Raw genomic sequence first — 13,144 nt, forward strand, 5'->3', positions numbered from 1 at the left:
TGACCGGGGGATGCCACAGCAGCCCGCGGGACGGATTACTTCAGCAGGTTGACATCGGAACTTAGAGTGGGATGTGTCTTTTAGGATTACAGGGCTTTTCACAGCCCAAGTGCCCATTATATTGCCTGGGTGCCCAGAAAGAAAAGATTTACTGTCTGATAATGGTTTCCCTTTGGTTATTTGCAAAAGACCAGTATGTGGTGGCCAGCGTGCAGGCAGGTGGTTGAACGTGCAGTTGCATAGTGCGTGGATCAGCTCGTTATTATAGGACTCTAATTAGGACATGGACTCTGCTCTCTGCCTGCAGACCGCTGCGTGCACTGGGAGTTTTGCACCCTGGCTGCTGCTTCCATGGGATCAGGGGTCATCCCTTGGGATTGCAGAGGAGGTGGGCAGAATATACATGTTGGTTCCCTGAGGATTGCTGCCTGCGTTGTGCATCACAGGGGGCATGTGCGTGTGCACAGTGTATGTGTGCATTCAAGGTAGGAGAACATACTTTGTCAGGTTACCCAGAGAAGCCGTGGCTGCCCCATCCCTGGCAGTGCTTAAGGCCAGGTTGGACACAGGGGCTTGGAGCAAGCTGCTCCAGTGGGAGGGGTTGGAATTGCGTTAGCTTTAAGGTCCTTCCAACTGAAACCACTCTGGGATTCTATGATTCTATGATAATGCCTGCAGCCATCATGTCCTACCCAGGCTGCCAGAGCGATGCTGTTTTCTCTGAGGAGAAGCAGTGCAGCTTCAAAGAGGAGATCTTGGAGCATGTGTGAAACCTGCACTTTTTTGCTATTGCTTCAAATACTTTTAATTGGTGATGTTTCCTTTGCAGAGGTGAAAAATAAGAAGTATTAGGTGTAACGTGGGCTCTTGTTCCATTAGCCTTTAGAAAAAGCAGGGGAACGTGAAAATGAATTACGTTTGACTTAAGTCACAGTTCGTAGCATCAGCCGCTCTAGTAATAGGTTATAAAACTCAGGCTGTTCTTAATTCAGGGGTTAATGGTTATGTGTTTTATAAGACCCATTTCAGGTTTTATCTCTAGAAATGCTGATCTATTTGCACATACTGAATTTATATAAAAAACAGGGGATGGGGAGCATGCCTTGCTGTTGTTCTGCAGCCGGAGTGATGCTCCAGTAGACTCCTTGCCCTGGCATCCCATGTAGTGGAGCATCCCACCATGGAGTGGGACCAGCATCCATCAAATGGCCCATAAACCCTCCTCTGTTCATCTCCTGAAGTTCAGACAGTGGTTTTCTTAGTTGTATGCTTTTTTTCCCTTTCTTTTCCTTGGCAACATCCATCACAGGCTGAAGGTAGCACGTTCCCTCTGCAAGACAATGAAGCCTGTCTTCCATCTCATGTAAAACCACTTCGACCTTGTGCACAGATTTGGCACACTCAGAGACTTTGTGTTTCTAAAGGATGAGGCTTTGATTATGTTTAAAAAGAAAAAAGCAAATCCAATTTCCAATGACAAAAAGATCCTTACTGCAGTGAAGCAAGCCACATAATAAATTACTGTCTGGGTGAGAACAATAGATTTCTGGCTTTCTGGTTATTTATCTTCCTCCCTTGCTGTATCACTTTGTCAAGGCAACTGTTTTGGGTTGGATTCTGTGGCCATTTGCACTTGGTTGTCTCCCGGTTCCCTCCTTCTCTCCGCAAATCCATTTATTTCTGTGTTTATTCTGTTTCGAAGCACTGTGGTGTTCGCTTGCTCTGTTGCATGCCAGGCTCATGGATGGCACTGCAATGTGGCAGCTGTTGGGTTCCTGTCCTGTCACTTGGGCTTTTCTGCATCACGAGGTACCAGAATCCAGACCTGACACTGGAGGGATGATGAAATATGTTAAATGCTCAGCCAGCCATGGGTGCATCAGTATATGAAAAGCCCAAGGCTAGCTCCAGCAGCAGTCAGTCATTATGGTTTCCAAAGATGTTTACAATTAGAAAAGAGTGAGATCCAGGATATAATAATTTACATTTCCATGCTTGATATTTTGGCATCTGTAGAGATAACAGCTTTGGAGCAGGAAATCCAAACCAGACACACAATGCTTCATCTGTGCTCTTGGAGATGCAGCAATACCTGGATGCGGGGAGTCATGGTTCATCTCAATTGCTTTCATTTTCCATAGTAACTGTTCCTGCGGCTCACTGGATATGAAAGCTGGCTGCCAGCAATAAACTGCTCATTTCATGCTCCGAGATGCTCTCAGCGCCTTAGAAAGACACGTTGCTAATTACTTGTTGTTAGAAATGGGCTGGATTAGGAGAGAGAAAATATTGCTGCTGAAGGAGCTCATTAAGAGGAAATGGTGGGAAGCGAGCCGTCTGTAACCGTGCTGATAGGCAGGAGTTCAAGCCCCAAACGCAGATGGTCAAAGGTCCTTCTGCCTGTACTGCTGCCACTGTTAGCTGTTGGATGGTTGTTTGCAGAGGCAAAGCGCAGGGAGGGTTTCAACCGACCTGGATTTGCTAAGAAGCAGATAAGAAGTTGAAGAGTTGTCCTGCACGAGCTGCTCCACACTGGTCTGTGTGGCCAAAGCACCCTTCACCTCCCAGGTCTGGAGACAACGGGACCTCCTTCCCCATTCACATTGTGCACTTCAGCAGCCTGGAAAGCCTAGCCTGGAGAAGATAATGGTTAGGTAGTGTGAGGGAGGTGATGGTGGAGGGTTGATCATTGAATCATAGAATCACAGAATGGTTTGGGTTGGAAGGGACCTTAAAGCTCATCTGGTTTCATCCCCCTGTCACCAGACCAGGTTGTTCCAAGCCCCGTCCAGCCTGCCCTGTCCCTACACTGCCAGGGATGGGGCAACCACAGTCACAGAATGGTTTGAATTAGAAGGGACCTTACAATTGTCTAGTTCCAACCCCCATTGGATCATCTAGTTCTAGTGACCATGTATTGTTCCTCTCTGCCCAGCCCGAGAGGCACCAAGGAGAAGAGGATATCATCTCATTAAGAGGTGATGACCAGCAGGTCTTCGCTTTAGGGAAGGGACAGCAATGGGTTGATTTCTTGAGGCTTGACAAGAGACTTGAATATTTATGTTAGCTGCTGATGGGGCAGGATATGGTTTCTCCTGGCTGGGGCTGGGTTGGAGTGTCTCCTTGGGTCTCGCTCTGGGACTCTTCAGTTTGGTTTTAGCATTATCTCATACACCGATAAATACATCTGTGGGCTGCTGCGATGCTTTTTGGTTCATGTCTTGGGTGTCTCAGAGCAGAAGGGACCTGCTAGATCACAGCAGAATTTAAAATTTATGTATGATAAACTCCTCAGGGTGAGCAAATGCATGAAGAATATCCTACCACAGAAGACTCTGAAAGGACATGGCTGCTTTGGTATGTGAAGAATCTGCACTGTGGCTGCCTTTTATAGGAATCATCTCCTGTTCCTTGAAAAACCTGGGATGATAAATCCCATATGGCAAGAAAAAGGCTTTCAGTGATCTGTCAGGGTAGGTCTGGAGCCCGTCACAGTATGTGTCTCCAACGGCCAGCCTGCGATGGAATTTGTGAGGAATAAATCTTCTACAGAGTGAGGTTGCTCTGCATTACTTCATTCCTCATGGAGGAGCACAGGATTGGCATGGGAACATTTTTAGCCTTTAGATGGAAGATAAGTAAGGAAAAGACATTGGTTTTCCAACCGGGATGCCTTAAGTGAGTTATTTAAACCCCATCTAAATAGCTGAGGACATGTGGTTTTAAAGATGGTCTGCGTGCTTGCTGTTTGTTGGGGCTTGGTGGTCCTTGGACCTTTTGAGACGCATGTCTAAATGTGGAGAAGCCTGATGCTAACTAAGCACTGGATTAAGCAGTTCTGCCTGACTGTATTTTAGAGATCTTTTCCAATTACCTTACCTAGGTGTTAGTACTATTAACTCCTGGCGATATAGTTATCCGGTAAATCAACTTCCAACTTTCATTCAATAGTGTGACAATCCTGATGTTCTTGTCTTTGAAGGCCCCAGCCTTCAAAGAAACTTGTCATGTGTGAGAAGGCATTTTAGGCTTTCAGCATCCATCCAATAGGAGTGAAAAAAATGGCAAAAGCGACCTCTTTATTTTATTTCCTTTGGTAGTGCCCAACCAGGTTGGACCTTGGGTAGGAGTGAGAAGGTATGTGGTTGTTGCCTTAATGGTAGGTTAGTGTGTTGGTTTGCCTTGCTGAATTAGAGCAAGAATTGGCTTAGGAAGATCTCTTCATGGGCAGCAGTCTTGCTGACAAGGTTGCCATGTCAGCATTGTTTTGGACTAAAAGCTCCACTCCTTACTTCAGAAATTATATTTGTATGGGGCTGCAGTCCCTGCTCCCTTGGCATGTTTGGGGCACAGGTAGAAATGCTTCACAGGGGAGAACTGCCATGAGATGCTGCTTTGGCACAGCTGGGCTGCTGCAGTCCAGTTTTTGGAGAAGCTTTGTCTTGTTATGCTCGAGAGAGGATGGCTGGAGCATCTTCCCTGTGGGAGGATGTATATATGGAGTCCTCTCACCCAGTGGTGAGCTGATGGACATGCATTGCTGTCCATGCATGTTTGTCATGTTCTCGTCATGGACTCACCTTTTCTTACATCATTTTGGTAGCAAGTTCCCCTGTGCTCTTGCCTCCCACACATCCTGCCCAAAATGGGTTCCTTCTCCGTTGCTGCTCTTCACTATCAGAACCACAACTTGCTTCCACAAGTTCAGCAAGCCTGGAGCGCCTCTGGGAGAAGGGGAATGAGCATCAGCTGTCATAAAGAGTGCTTGTTCTTATTGAGTTTATTTGCCAGTTAAGGGTAAAACTGTATAATTGCCATAAACTGTATAATCTTGCTAGAGCAAGAACCCCATTTAGACCACTTTTAATAACTGCTATTAATAATAATTATACATTATAGTAATGCTGATAATTATTAAGTTATAATAAGCAGTTTGCACATCTATTGACATTTTCTGCTGCTGATTCCTTGTTTTATGGTCATAGTAATGAGCACGGCATAAGCTGCGCAGGTAAGGTTGTGCTTTGACAAAGTAGGGGGAAGAGGGGGGAACAGGAATTAAAATACAGATTTGAGATTGATGTCTATTAATTACCTTTCAGGAATGTGTCTGGGGTCTGGGAATCCTTGGTGGTAGGCACTAGGCCAACACAAACCCAAAGGATCACCACTGCCTGAAGAGCTCTCAAGAATATGTATTTGCTCAGTTTGGGAAGGCATCAACTGCTTTGATGCTCAGATGTGGGTTTGAGGTTTTTACTTGTTTGTGCATGTTTTGAGGGTAAGACAAGATGGAAAACCTGCTCCAGGCACAGAGGTTTCCTGACATTCGGCACTGAAAAAGGCAGGAGACCATCCAGCCCATGCCGCCTTCCTGGTGGAGAGGGTTAATTTTGGAAATGGAGAGATCCTTTAGTATTAGTGTGGAGAATAAACTTTTGTGGGTGGATTTGAATTAGCCTGGATTTAGGTGGATGCTTCCCTTCCCAATATGCCTCCTGCCAAGGAGGAAGGAACACCATTTGTGCCTCAAGACCTGTCCCTTATGCAAGGTTCCTGCTTGGACCAGGAACTATCTTGGAGGACGTAGAAAATGGGTGTCTGTAAACCTGTGGTTATCTTGGGTCTGTTTTGTCAAGCACATTTTTTGTGTGTTTTAAACGATAGAATTGGCGTGGAGCCCCAGAAATCAATGGGTAACAGATGAAAAAGCCTTGCCTTGAAAAGTCTTCTAGAGGGTGGTGACCAAAACCCTTGTCTGAGTGCTAGGACATCTCTGGGCAGTCTGGTGGAATTTGAGAAGGCAATTGCAGAACTGGGAGAGACACATCTGAAAAGGGATGAAGTATGGAAAAAGTAGAAAGAAATATGGAAAGTGGGCTGAGAGAGCAGAGTAGGCTTTCCTGAGTGATGAAGTGCTTGAACATCATCTCATGGAGTCACAAAACAATTCAGGTTAGAGAAGACTTCTGGCAGTCTCTAATCCAACCACTTGCCCAAAGCAGGGTCAGCATCGAGTGTAGACATTATCTTCCTGTTGTAGTGATCATGTAGGCATGTGTGAACCCTGCAATAGGAATGGAGTGTGGTTGGAAGGGGAATCCAAAGGACAAATTCAGAAAACCCGGAACTGGTCATTGCCAGGGAGTGCCAGGAGATGCCACAGAATCAGGATGTTTCTCTACTTGTTGAGCCTGTTGTATTGACACCCTGGGCTGAGGATGGTGGCACATTGGCACAGCCAGCACGCTGGGATGGTCATGTTGGTCTCTGTGTCATTATGTGATTCACACCGACTCGGTGCAACTAAGCATATAATCATAGAGTGATAGAATGGTTTGGATTGGAAGAGACCTTGAAGCTTATCCAGTTCCAGCCCCCTGCCACAGGCAAGGACACCTTCCACTAGAGCAGGTTGCTCCAAGCCCCAAAGAAGATTACAGACTGTGACTTGCTCATCTTTTATCTTATTACAAGGGTTAGATGTCAACCAATTCACTGTCAATGCTTGGACATCTGCTCTAGGGATCTTTGTGTGCTTAATCTTTGTAATGATGATTGTATCTCAGGTGTATGTGGTAACGCATCAGCCTTAAACATAGGGGAGTTTTCTTTATGCTGAGTTCTGGTTTTTCTTTAGAGAGAGGTGAAGGTAGTGCAAGATGGTTTGGTCCTAAGGTTTCCTACTAGAGATCCATAAATACGTCAGATATGTGTATTGTGTGTGTTTGCTGGACCTGGTGACTTCTGACAAACCTGTTCCCTTTCAGTCCACTGTCTCTTCTGTTGCTAATCAGCAAAATGCTGATTGTGCATGGCAGTGAGCCCCCCAAAAGCAGAGTCATATCTTAGCCCTTGCCCTGCTTTATGCTTTATCATGTGTATTCAAAGGGGAGCATCCTCTGGGGTTAATTTCCTCCAGTTCCATCTTAACAAAAAATATAAAATAAGCAAAAAAAACCCCCACCTTTTGGATTGTGTTTTCTGGCCCCAGGGGATGTAGGATACTCAAGTGTTGCCCCCTGTATGGGCTGTGCCCTACCTCTTGTGATCACCTCCCCCTGCCATTATGCCCTCCAGGACTCATTGCAGCCACCTATTCCACCAGCTTTTTCTTTAGCACTTTTCATGTAATAATTGGTACTTTCCATTTGGTAATTGGCACTAATTAGCTAAAAGGGGAGTAGCATGCTCTCCTCCAGGGCGGCATGCTCTCTGTAGTGCCTCCTTTTATTTCCTTGCCTACTCTTTTCTCCTTTCTCCTTTTTAATATGCCACATGATGCCTCTTCAGGAGCTAATGTGTGATATTGATCTACAAAATGAGCCTTTTTGACAGTCGGGGCACAATTGGGAATAATTCCTTGAGCAGATGAAGGCCTTCGGCCAGAACTGCTCGTTCTCAGTGGTTGCCAAATGAAGCCACAATTGTTCAGAAGTGACAGATGAGAAATAGTTCAGAAGCTGGAAACTGCCTGAGCTGGGAACAGATTTTTTCCCCCCTTCCCTTCCGGATGGCATGTGACTCACTCCGAATTTGCTTGGTGATTTTATACTTGTCTCAAAGCCGACTGTAAATACTGGCTCCTGGTGAAGGAGAGGCTGAGGGATGAAGTCGCCGTGTCCTGCAGTGTGGTGGGAGCTCAAGTGTCTCCTCCCTCACAGCCTCAGGGAAGGAGGAATATGAGTCTTTACCACAAGACACTGGCCCAAAGGCTAATTTGTGAGCAGACATGCCCAGCACAGGTACAGGAGCTGATGTTTTCTGTTCTTTAAGGTGTGATTGGCATCCAGCCATGGAGAAATAAGGAGGAAGACAGCATTAAAAGCCCCTGTATCTTCTATAGAGCCATTCTGCTGAGAGAGAGGTTTTAAAAGTAGATTCTGATGTGATATCCGTTTCACCTCCACATGCAAACCTCCTCACTGAACCATTTACAGTCCTAGTGTTGACTCAGCATCATTTTCTGCCACTGTCCTGGAGAAGCTATTCAGTTATCATCCTCTTCTTCACACCCTTGTCCATTATGCCCTGCTTATGACCCTTATTCAGCACAGCTAATGCCATGGGATTTTTAAATCAAGCTTTTTAATTTGGGATGTTTTGTTTTTTGTTTTTTTTTTTTTTATTGTGCATGTGTCTGGAGGTTTTAGCTCAGGTTTTAAGAAGGAGGTAGGCAAAACGTCTGTTGTTGTCCTTAGATGTTGGAATATTACAGAAATGGGATGTTATTTGCATACATGGAAACTCAGCGACCATGTGGGATTATTATGAACGTTATTGGAAACACAGATGTACAGCAAAAGGTATTCAGCCTGTGGTGACTGATAGGCTTTGACTGCTTTTTGTGATTACTGGGAAGTCATTCCTTGCCTTTCTGTGTTTTGCTCTTGCAGGCCCCCTCTGTTCTTGGCATCTGTCCCAAAGGGATGGAGAACTCGTCGGTGGCATCAGCCTCCTCGGAGGCAGGGAGTAGCCGCTCCCAGGAGATCGAGGAGCTGGAGCGTTTCATCGACAGCTACGTCCTGGAGTACCAGGTTCAGGGGCTGCTGACGGACAAAACAGAGGCGGATGGCGAGAGTGAGAAGACACAGTCCCACGTCTCACAGGTAGGCAAAGGTGTTGGGTGGAAGAGGGCCTGCGGAATACTGGTGTCTTGGGTTGGGGATGCACGTCCAACAGAAGCTGCTTTTCCACAGTTGGGATGTGAAGCAGGACATAATAAATCACTGAATTTTGGGCAGCTTGCTTGTTTGGCTGTGTATATGTATGAGGTCTCCAACCAGTTCGTAGAGATCTCCTGCCCAACCGGCTTTTGGTTTTGAATGGTCTCAAGGTGTGTGCCCAGAAGCTTTTTGACTCCTCCAGGGTTTACAAAGAAATGACCTTTCATTTGTAAATGGAGGAAGCCTCTCTTCATCACAGACTGGTTTCCCAGGGTGAAAAAGTCCTGGGAGGATTGGGAAGACCTGCAAGGGCTGCAGTGGGGTGATGTTCAGTACTGAGATATGCTCTGGTCTGTCTGCATGGGAGTGTACATGAAATAACAAAGAACAGAAGGTCAATCAGAAACCCCAGATGCTCCCCCAAAGAGTGGGGTTTGTGGGCATTTTTAATATGTGTAATAGCCTTTTTGCTCATTTCATGGTTGTTACGCCAAAGAAGGAAACTGCTGTATTTCAGAGTATGGGAATACCCAGAAAACAGAGGGGTGTTTTTTGCAGGGATGTGGTTTGGTGTTGTCATTAAGAATGACGTATTTGTAATTAGGTTTGTTCCTAAAATGGACATTTTAGGTCCAACACAAGGAGAAATTAAACCTCCTGAACTGTTGTTGTTGTTCAGACAGATTAATATGTATTCTGGTGCCACAGTACGCCAGATGTGTGCTGAAAATGTGAACTGTTGACGGGATTAAGGAGCCCATGGTGCAGGGAGCAGTGAGCTCTGGTCTGTGCCCTTGGGCTGGTAAGGCTGCTGTGATCCTCCATCTGTGATAGAGGTGCTTTCCTGCCCTGCAAGGCTGCCAGTTGGATAAAATAGTTAGGTTAGAGACCACTTAGGGGACTGAAATAAAAATAGTAAGACTGAAGGGACATAAGGGTCAGGATATGGCCATCATTAGGTAGCTGAGATGCTTTTGAGCTGCTGGAGAGGTCTGCTGGTCTGATTTGGGTCTTTGTCTCTTCATATGAGGTACAAGGGAGACAGATCTTGAGCAGAGATGCCCCCACCACTTCACATGAAGCCTTATCTTTAGTTTAACAGCTAACAAGACTGCCTGGCAAAGCCATGCTGGGGGTATGGTGATGGGGAGAAGGGCAGAGTCCAGGCTGGGTTAGTCCAGGACCGTGACCTCTGTCAGCATGCAGGGAAGTTTTTTGCTCAGGTCTGTTAATTGCTTACTGATGAGGCCCTGTCTTCCTAGGGCTTCATTTTGCTTTAACTTGGGAGGAATGGTTGGGGTAGTGAGGAGAAGGAGCTCTCCTGACAGCTGCCATCGGTGTCTGCTTCTCTTGTCCCCTGCCATGTGCACCCCACATGCTGGTGCTCATGATCACAGAAGCCGTTGTCCTCAAGTACAGCACAGAGGAGCTTTCTTTGCACCCCAGGAGTAGGGCCATGTGAAGCTCATGAAGCTCAGCAAGGCCAAGTGCGAAGTCCTGCACCTTAGCTGGGCCTTAAACTGAAAGAGCGGAGATTCCGGTTAGACATTAGGTAGAAGCTCTTCCCTGTGAGGGTGCTGAGGCGCTGGCACAGGGTGCCCGGAGAAGCTGTGGCTGCCCCATCCCTGGCAGTGCTCAAGGCCAGGTTGGACACAGGGGTTTGGAGCAAGCTGCTCCAGTGGAAGGGGTCCCTGCCCGTGGCAGGGGGGTGGAACTGGATGAGCTTTAAGGTCCCTTCCCACTCAAACCAGTCCATCATTCTGTATATGCAGGATCCCATCCTTACGTGGTACCAGCAGTGTTTGTCTGATTTATCTCAGCTGTGCACATCTGTAGAGCTGAGGATCTGATCCAGTTATTTGGACCCTTTCTTTCTTAGCTTGGTGTAGAGAGATTACCTGTCAAAGTACCCTTTTCAAAAACAGATTTTACTGAAGAGGCCTTTTACAAATTGAGGATCAAAGCTCTTAGAAGTGAGAGAAAATACTTTTAAAAATCAAGAGCTCTGAAGTACTTTATAGTGCAATTTAACCTAAGGCTGGAAAATGCCTGTGTTTGAAGTGGTGCTTTGGAGGGGCTTCAGGTTAAACGGGTAAGTGCTGCTTTATTTAATGTATCAAGCTTAGAAATACTATTGAAGTAGAAAAGAGTTAATAGTCAAAGTTTTACAAGCACTTGAAGCCTGTCCACAGCTCTGCTCATCTTAAGATGCTCCCTCTGCATCTTAAGGACAAAACCTGCTAATTCTTGTGGCAGCCCATGTACAAGTTTTGCATTGAGATCATAGAATCATAGAACAGTTAGGGTTGGAAAGGACCTTAAGATTATAAAGTTCCAACCCCCCTGCCGTGGGTAGGGAAACCTCCCACTACACCATGCCACCCAAGGCTCTGTCCAACCTGCCCCTGAACACAGCCAGGGATGGAGCATTCACAACTTCCTTGGGCAACCCATTCCAGCACCTCACCACCATAACAGGAAAGAATTTCCTCCTTAAATCCAATCTAAACTTCCCCTGTTTAAGTTTTAACCCGTTACCCCTTGTCCTGTCACTACAGTCCCTAACAAAGAGTCCTTCCCCAGCATCCCTACAGGCCCCCTTCAGGTACTGGAAGGCTGCTATGAGGTCTCCACGCAGCCTTCTCTTCTCCAGGCTGAACAGCCCCAACTTCCTCAGCCTGTCTTCATACGAGAGGTGCTCCAGCCCCTGATCATCCTCGTGGCCTCCTCTGGACTTGTTCCAACAGTTCCATGTCCTTTTTATGTTGAGGACACCAGAACTGCACACAATGCTCCAGGTGAGGTCTCACAAGAGCAGAGGGGCAGGATCACCTCCTTCGCCCTGCTGCTCACGCTCCTTTTGATGCAGCCCAGGATACGGTTGGCTTTCTGGGCTGCGAGCGCACACTGAAGCCGGCTCATGTTCATTTTCTCATCGACCAGCACCCCCAAGTCCTTCTCTGCAGGGCCGCTTTGAATCTCTTCTCTGCCCAACCTGTAGCTGTGCCTGGGATTGCTCCGACCCAGGTGTAGGACCTTGCAGTTGTCATGGTTGAACTTCATAAGGCTGGCATCAGCCCACCTCACAAGCGTGTCAAGGTCCCTCTGGTTGGCATCCCTTCCCTCCAGCGTATCAACCGGACCACACAGCTTGGTGTCATCGGCAAACTTGCTGAGGGCGCACTCAATCCCACTGTCCATAATACTGTCCAAGTATCCATAAGATACTTGGTGGCAGCAGCTATATCTGTCTTCCAGAGGTGAAAATGTGATTTTAGTTTTTCCCCTTGCCTACCCTGAAAGAAAGGAGCTGCTGGGTTTTTAATGTCAGTTCTGGTAATGCTGTCTTCAAAGATGGTCAGGTTTTATTTTGGAAGAAAAATGAATAATAGTAAAAGATCTGAACACTGAACAATTCAATTAAAACAGATTTAGAAGCATCTTAAATTAAACAGCTAAATGTGGTTGTTCCCCAGACCTCTGGTGTAAAAGTTTAATTAGGATTTCTATGTCAAACTCCAGCAAAATCCAGTATTTATATTTTTAGGGCTGTATATGGAACAAGAATCGAAGAATGGGCTTTTACATAGGTCACCTGATTTATCAAGCCATGTCTTAGGGGCGGCATTAAGACTATTAAGATATTAACTATCTCTTGTTTTCCAGTGATACTCATTTCCCATATAGTCAGGAAAATTCCCATTTCCAAATAGTCAGGAAATCTTATTTCTGACTTTTTTCTTCGTGATCGCTTCTTATCAAAGCAGGGAATAAACATGCTTATATCCTGCAGCTTGTTGGTGTAACCTAGTAGAAGCCAGACTGATTGAAGGTGGCACATCCCCTCTTAATGAGAGCTGGATGAAGAAGGATGGGTTTAGGGGGGAGGCAGTGGACTGAGGCAAAGAAAACTGCTTTTAATTGCAAGGTTCTGCCAGCAGCTTAATCTTCACTGTTGGGCAAGTTACTTAATCTGTCTGGGGTTCATTTCCTTGTGCCTGTAATAATGTTCACCCTGTCTGAGAGAGGATAAATCCACTCATCCACATGTGTGAGGTGCTTGGATGGTACCACAGCCCTGGATAACTGCTCTCCATGCCTAGGGATTCATAGAATCCCGGACTGGTTTAGGTTGAAGGGACCTTAAAGCTCATCCAGCTCCAGCCCCTGCCATGGGCATGGACCCCTTCCACTGGAGCAGCTTGCTCCAAGCCCCTGTGTCCAACCTGGCCTTGAACACTGCCAGGGATAGGGCAGCCACAGCTTCTCTGGGCACCCTGTGCCAGCGCCTCAGCACCCTCACAGGGAAGAGCTTCAGCCTAATTTCTAACCTGAATCTCCCCTCTTTCAGTTTAAACCCATCACCCCTTGTCCTATTGCTACAGGGAAGGAAGGAAAGGCACACTGCACACTGCTTCATCATCCGTACTGCTTGCAGGGAATCTGCATCCATCCCCAGTCTAGAGAATCCCAATGAG

At 46.5% G+C, this 13,144-nt stretch overlaps 1 protein-coding gene across 4 annotated transcripts in view; it reads left to right on the forward strand.

Annotated features, from left to right (window-relative positions):
- The window catches only part of CTIF (cap binding complex dependent translation initiation factor), a 154,396-nt gene that overhangs the window by 20,805 nt on the left and 120,447 nt on the right, over nucleotides 1-13,144 (forward strand). For all 4 annotated transcript variants that reach the window (XM_065662903.1, XM_065662905.1, XM_065662906.1 and 1 more), the window contains one exon: nucleotides 8,397-8,609. In XM_065662903.1, coding sequence (XP_065518975.1) covers nucleotides 8,430-8,609 — 180 coding nt within the window. In that variant the 5' untranslated portion in view covers nucleotides 8,397-8,429. Of the gene's footprint in view, nucleotides 1-8,396; nucleotides 8,610-13,144 lie in introns of those variants that run through there.

The sequence above is a fragment of the Lathamus discolor genome, chromosome Z (assembly GCF_037157495.1).
Source record: "Lathamus discolor isolate bLatDis1 chromosome Z, bLatDis1.hap1, whole genome shotgun sequence".
NCBI lineage: Eukaryota > Metazoa > Chordata > Aves > Psittaciformes > Psittacidae > Lathamus > Lathamus discolor.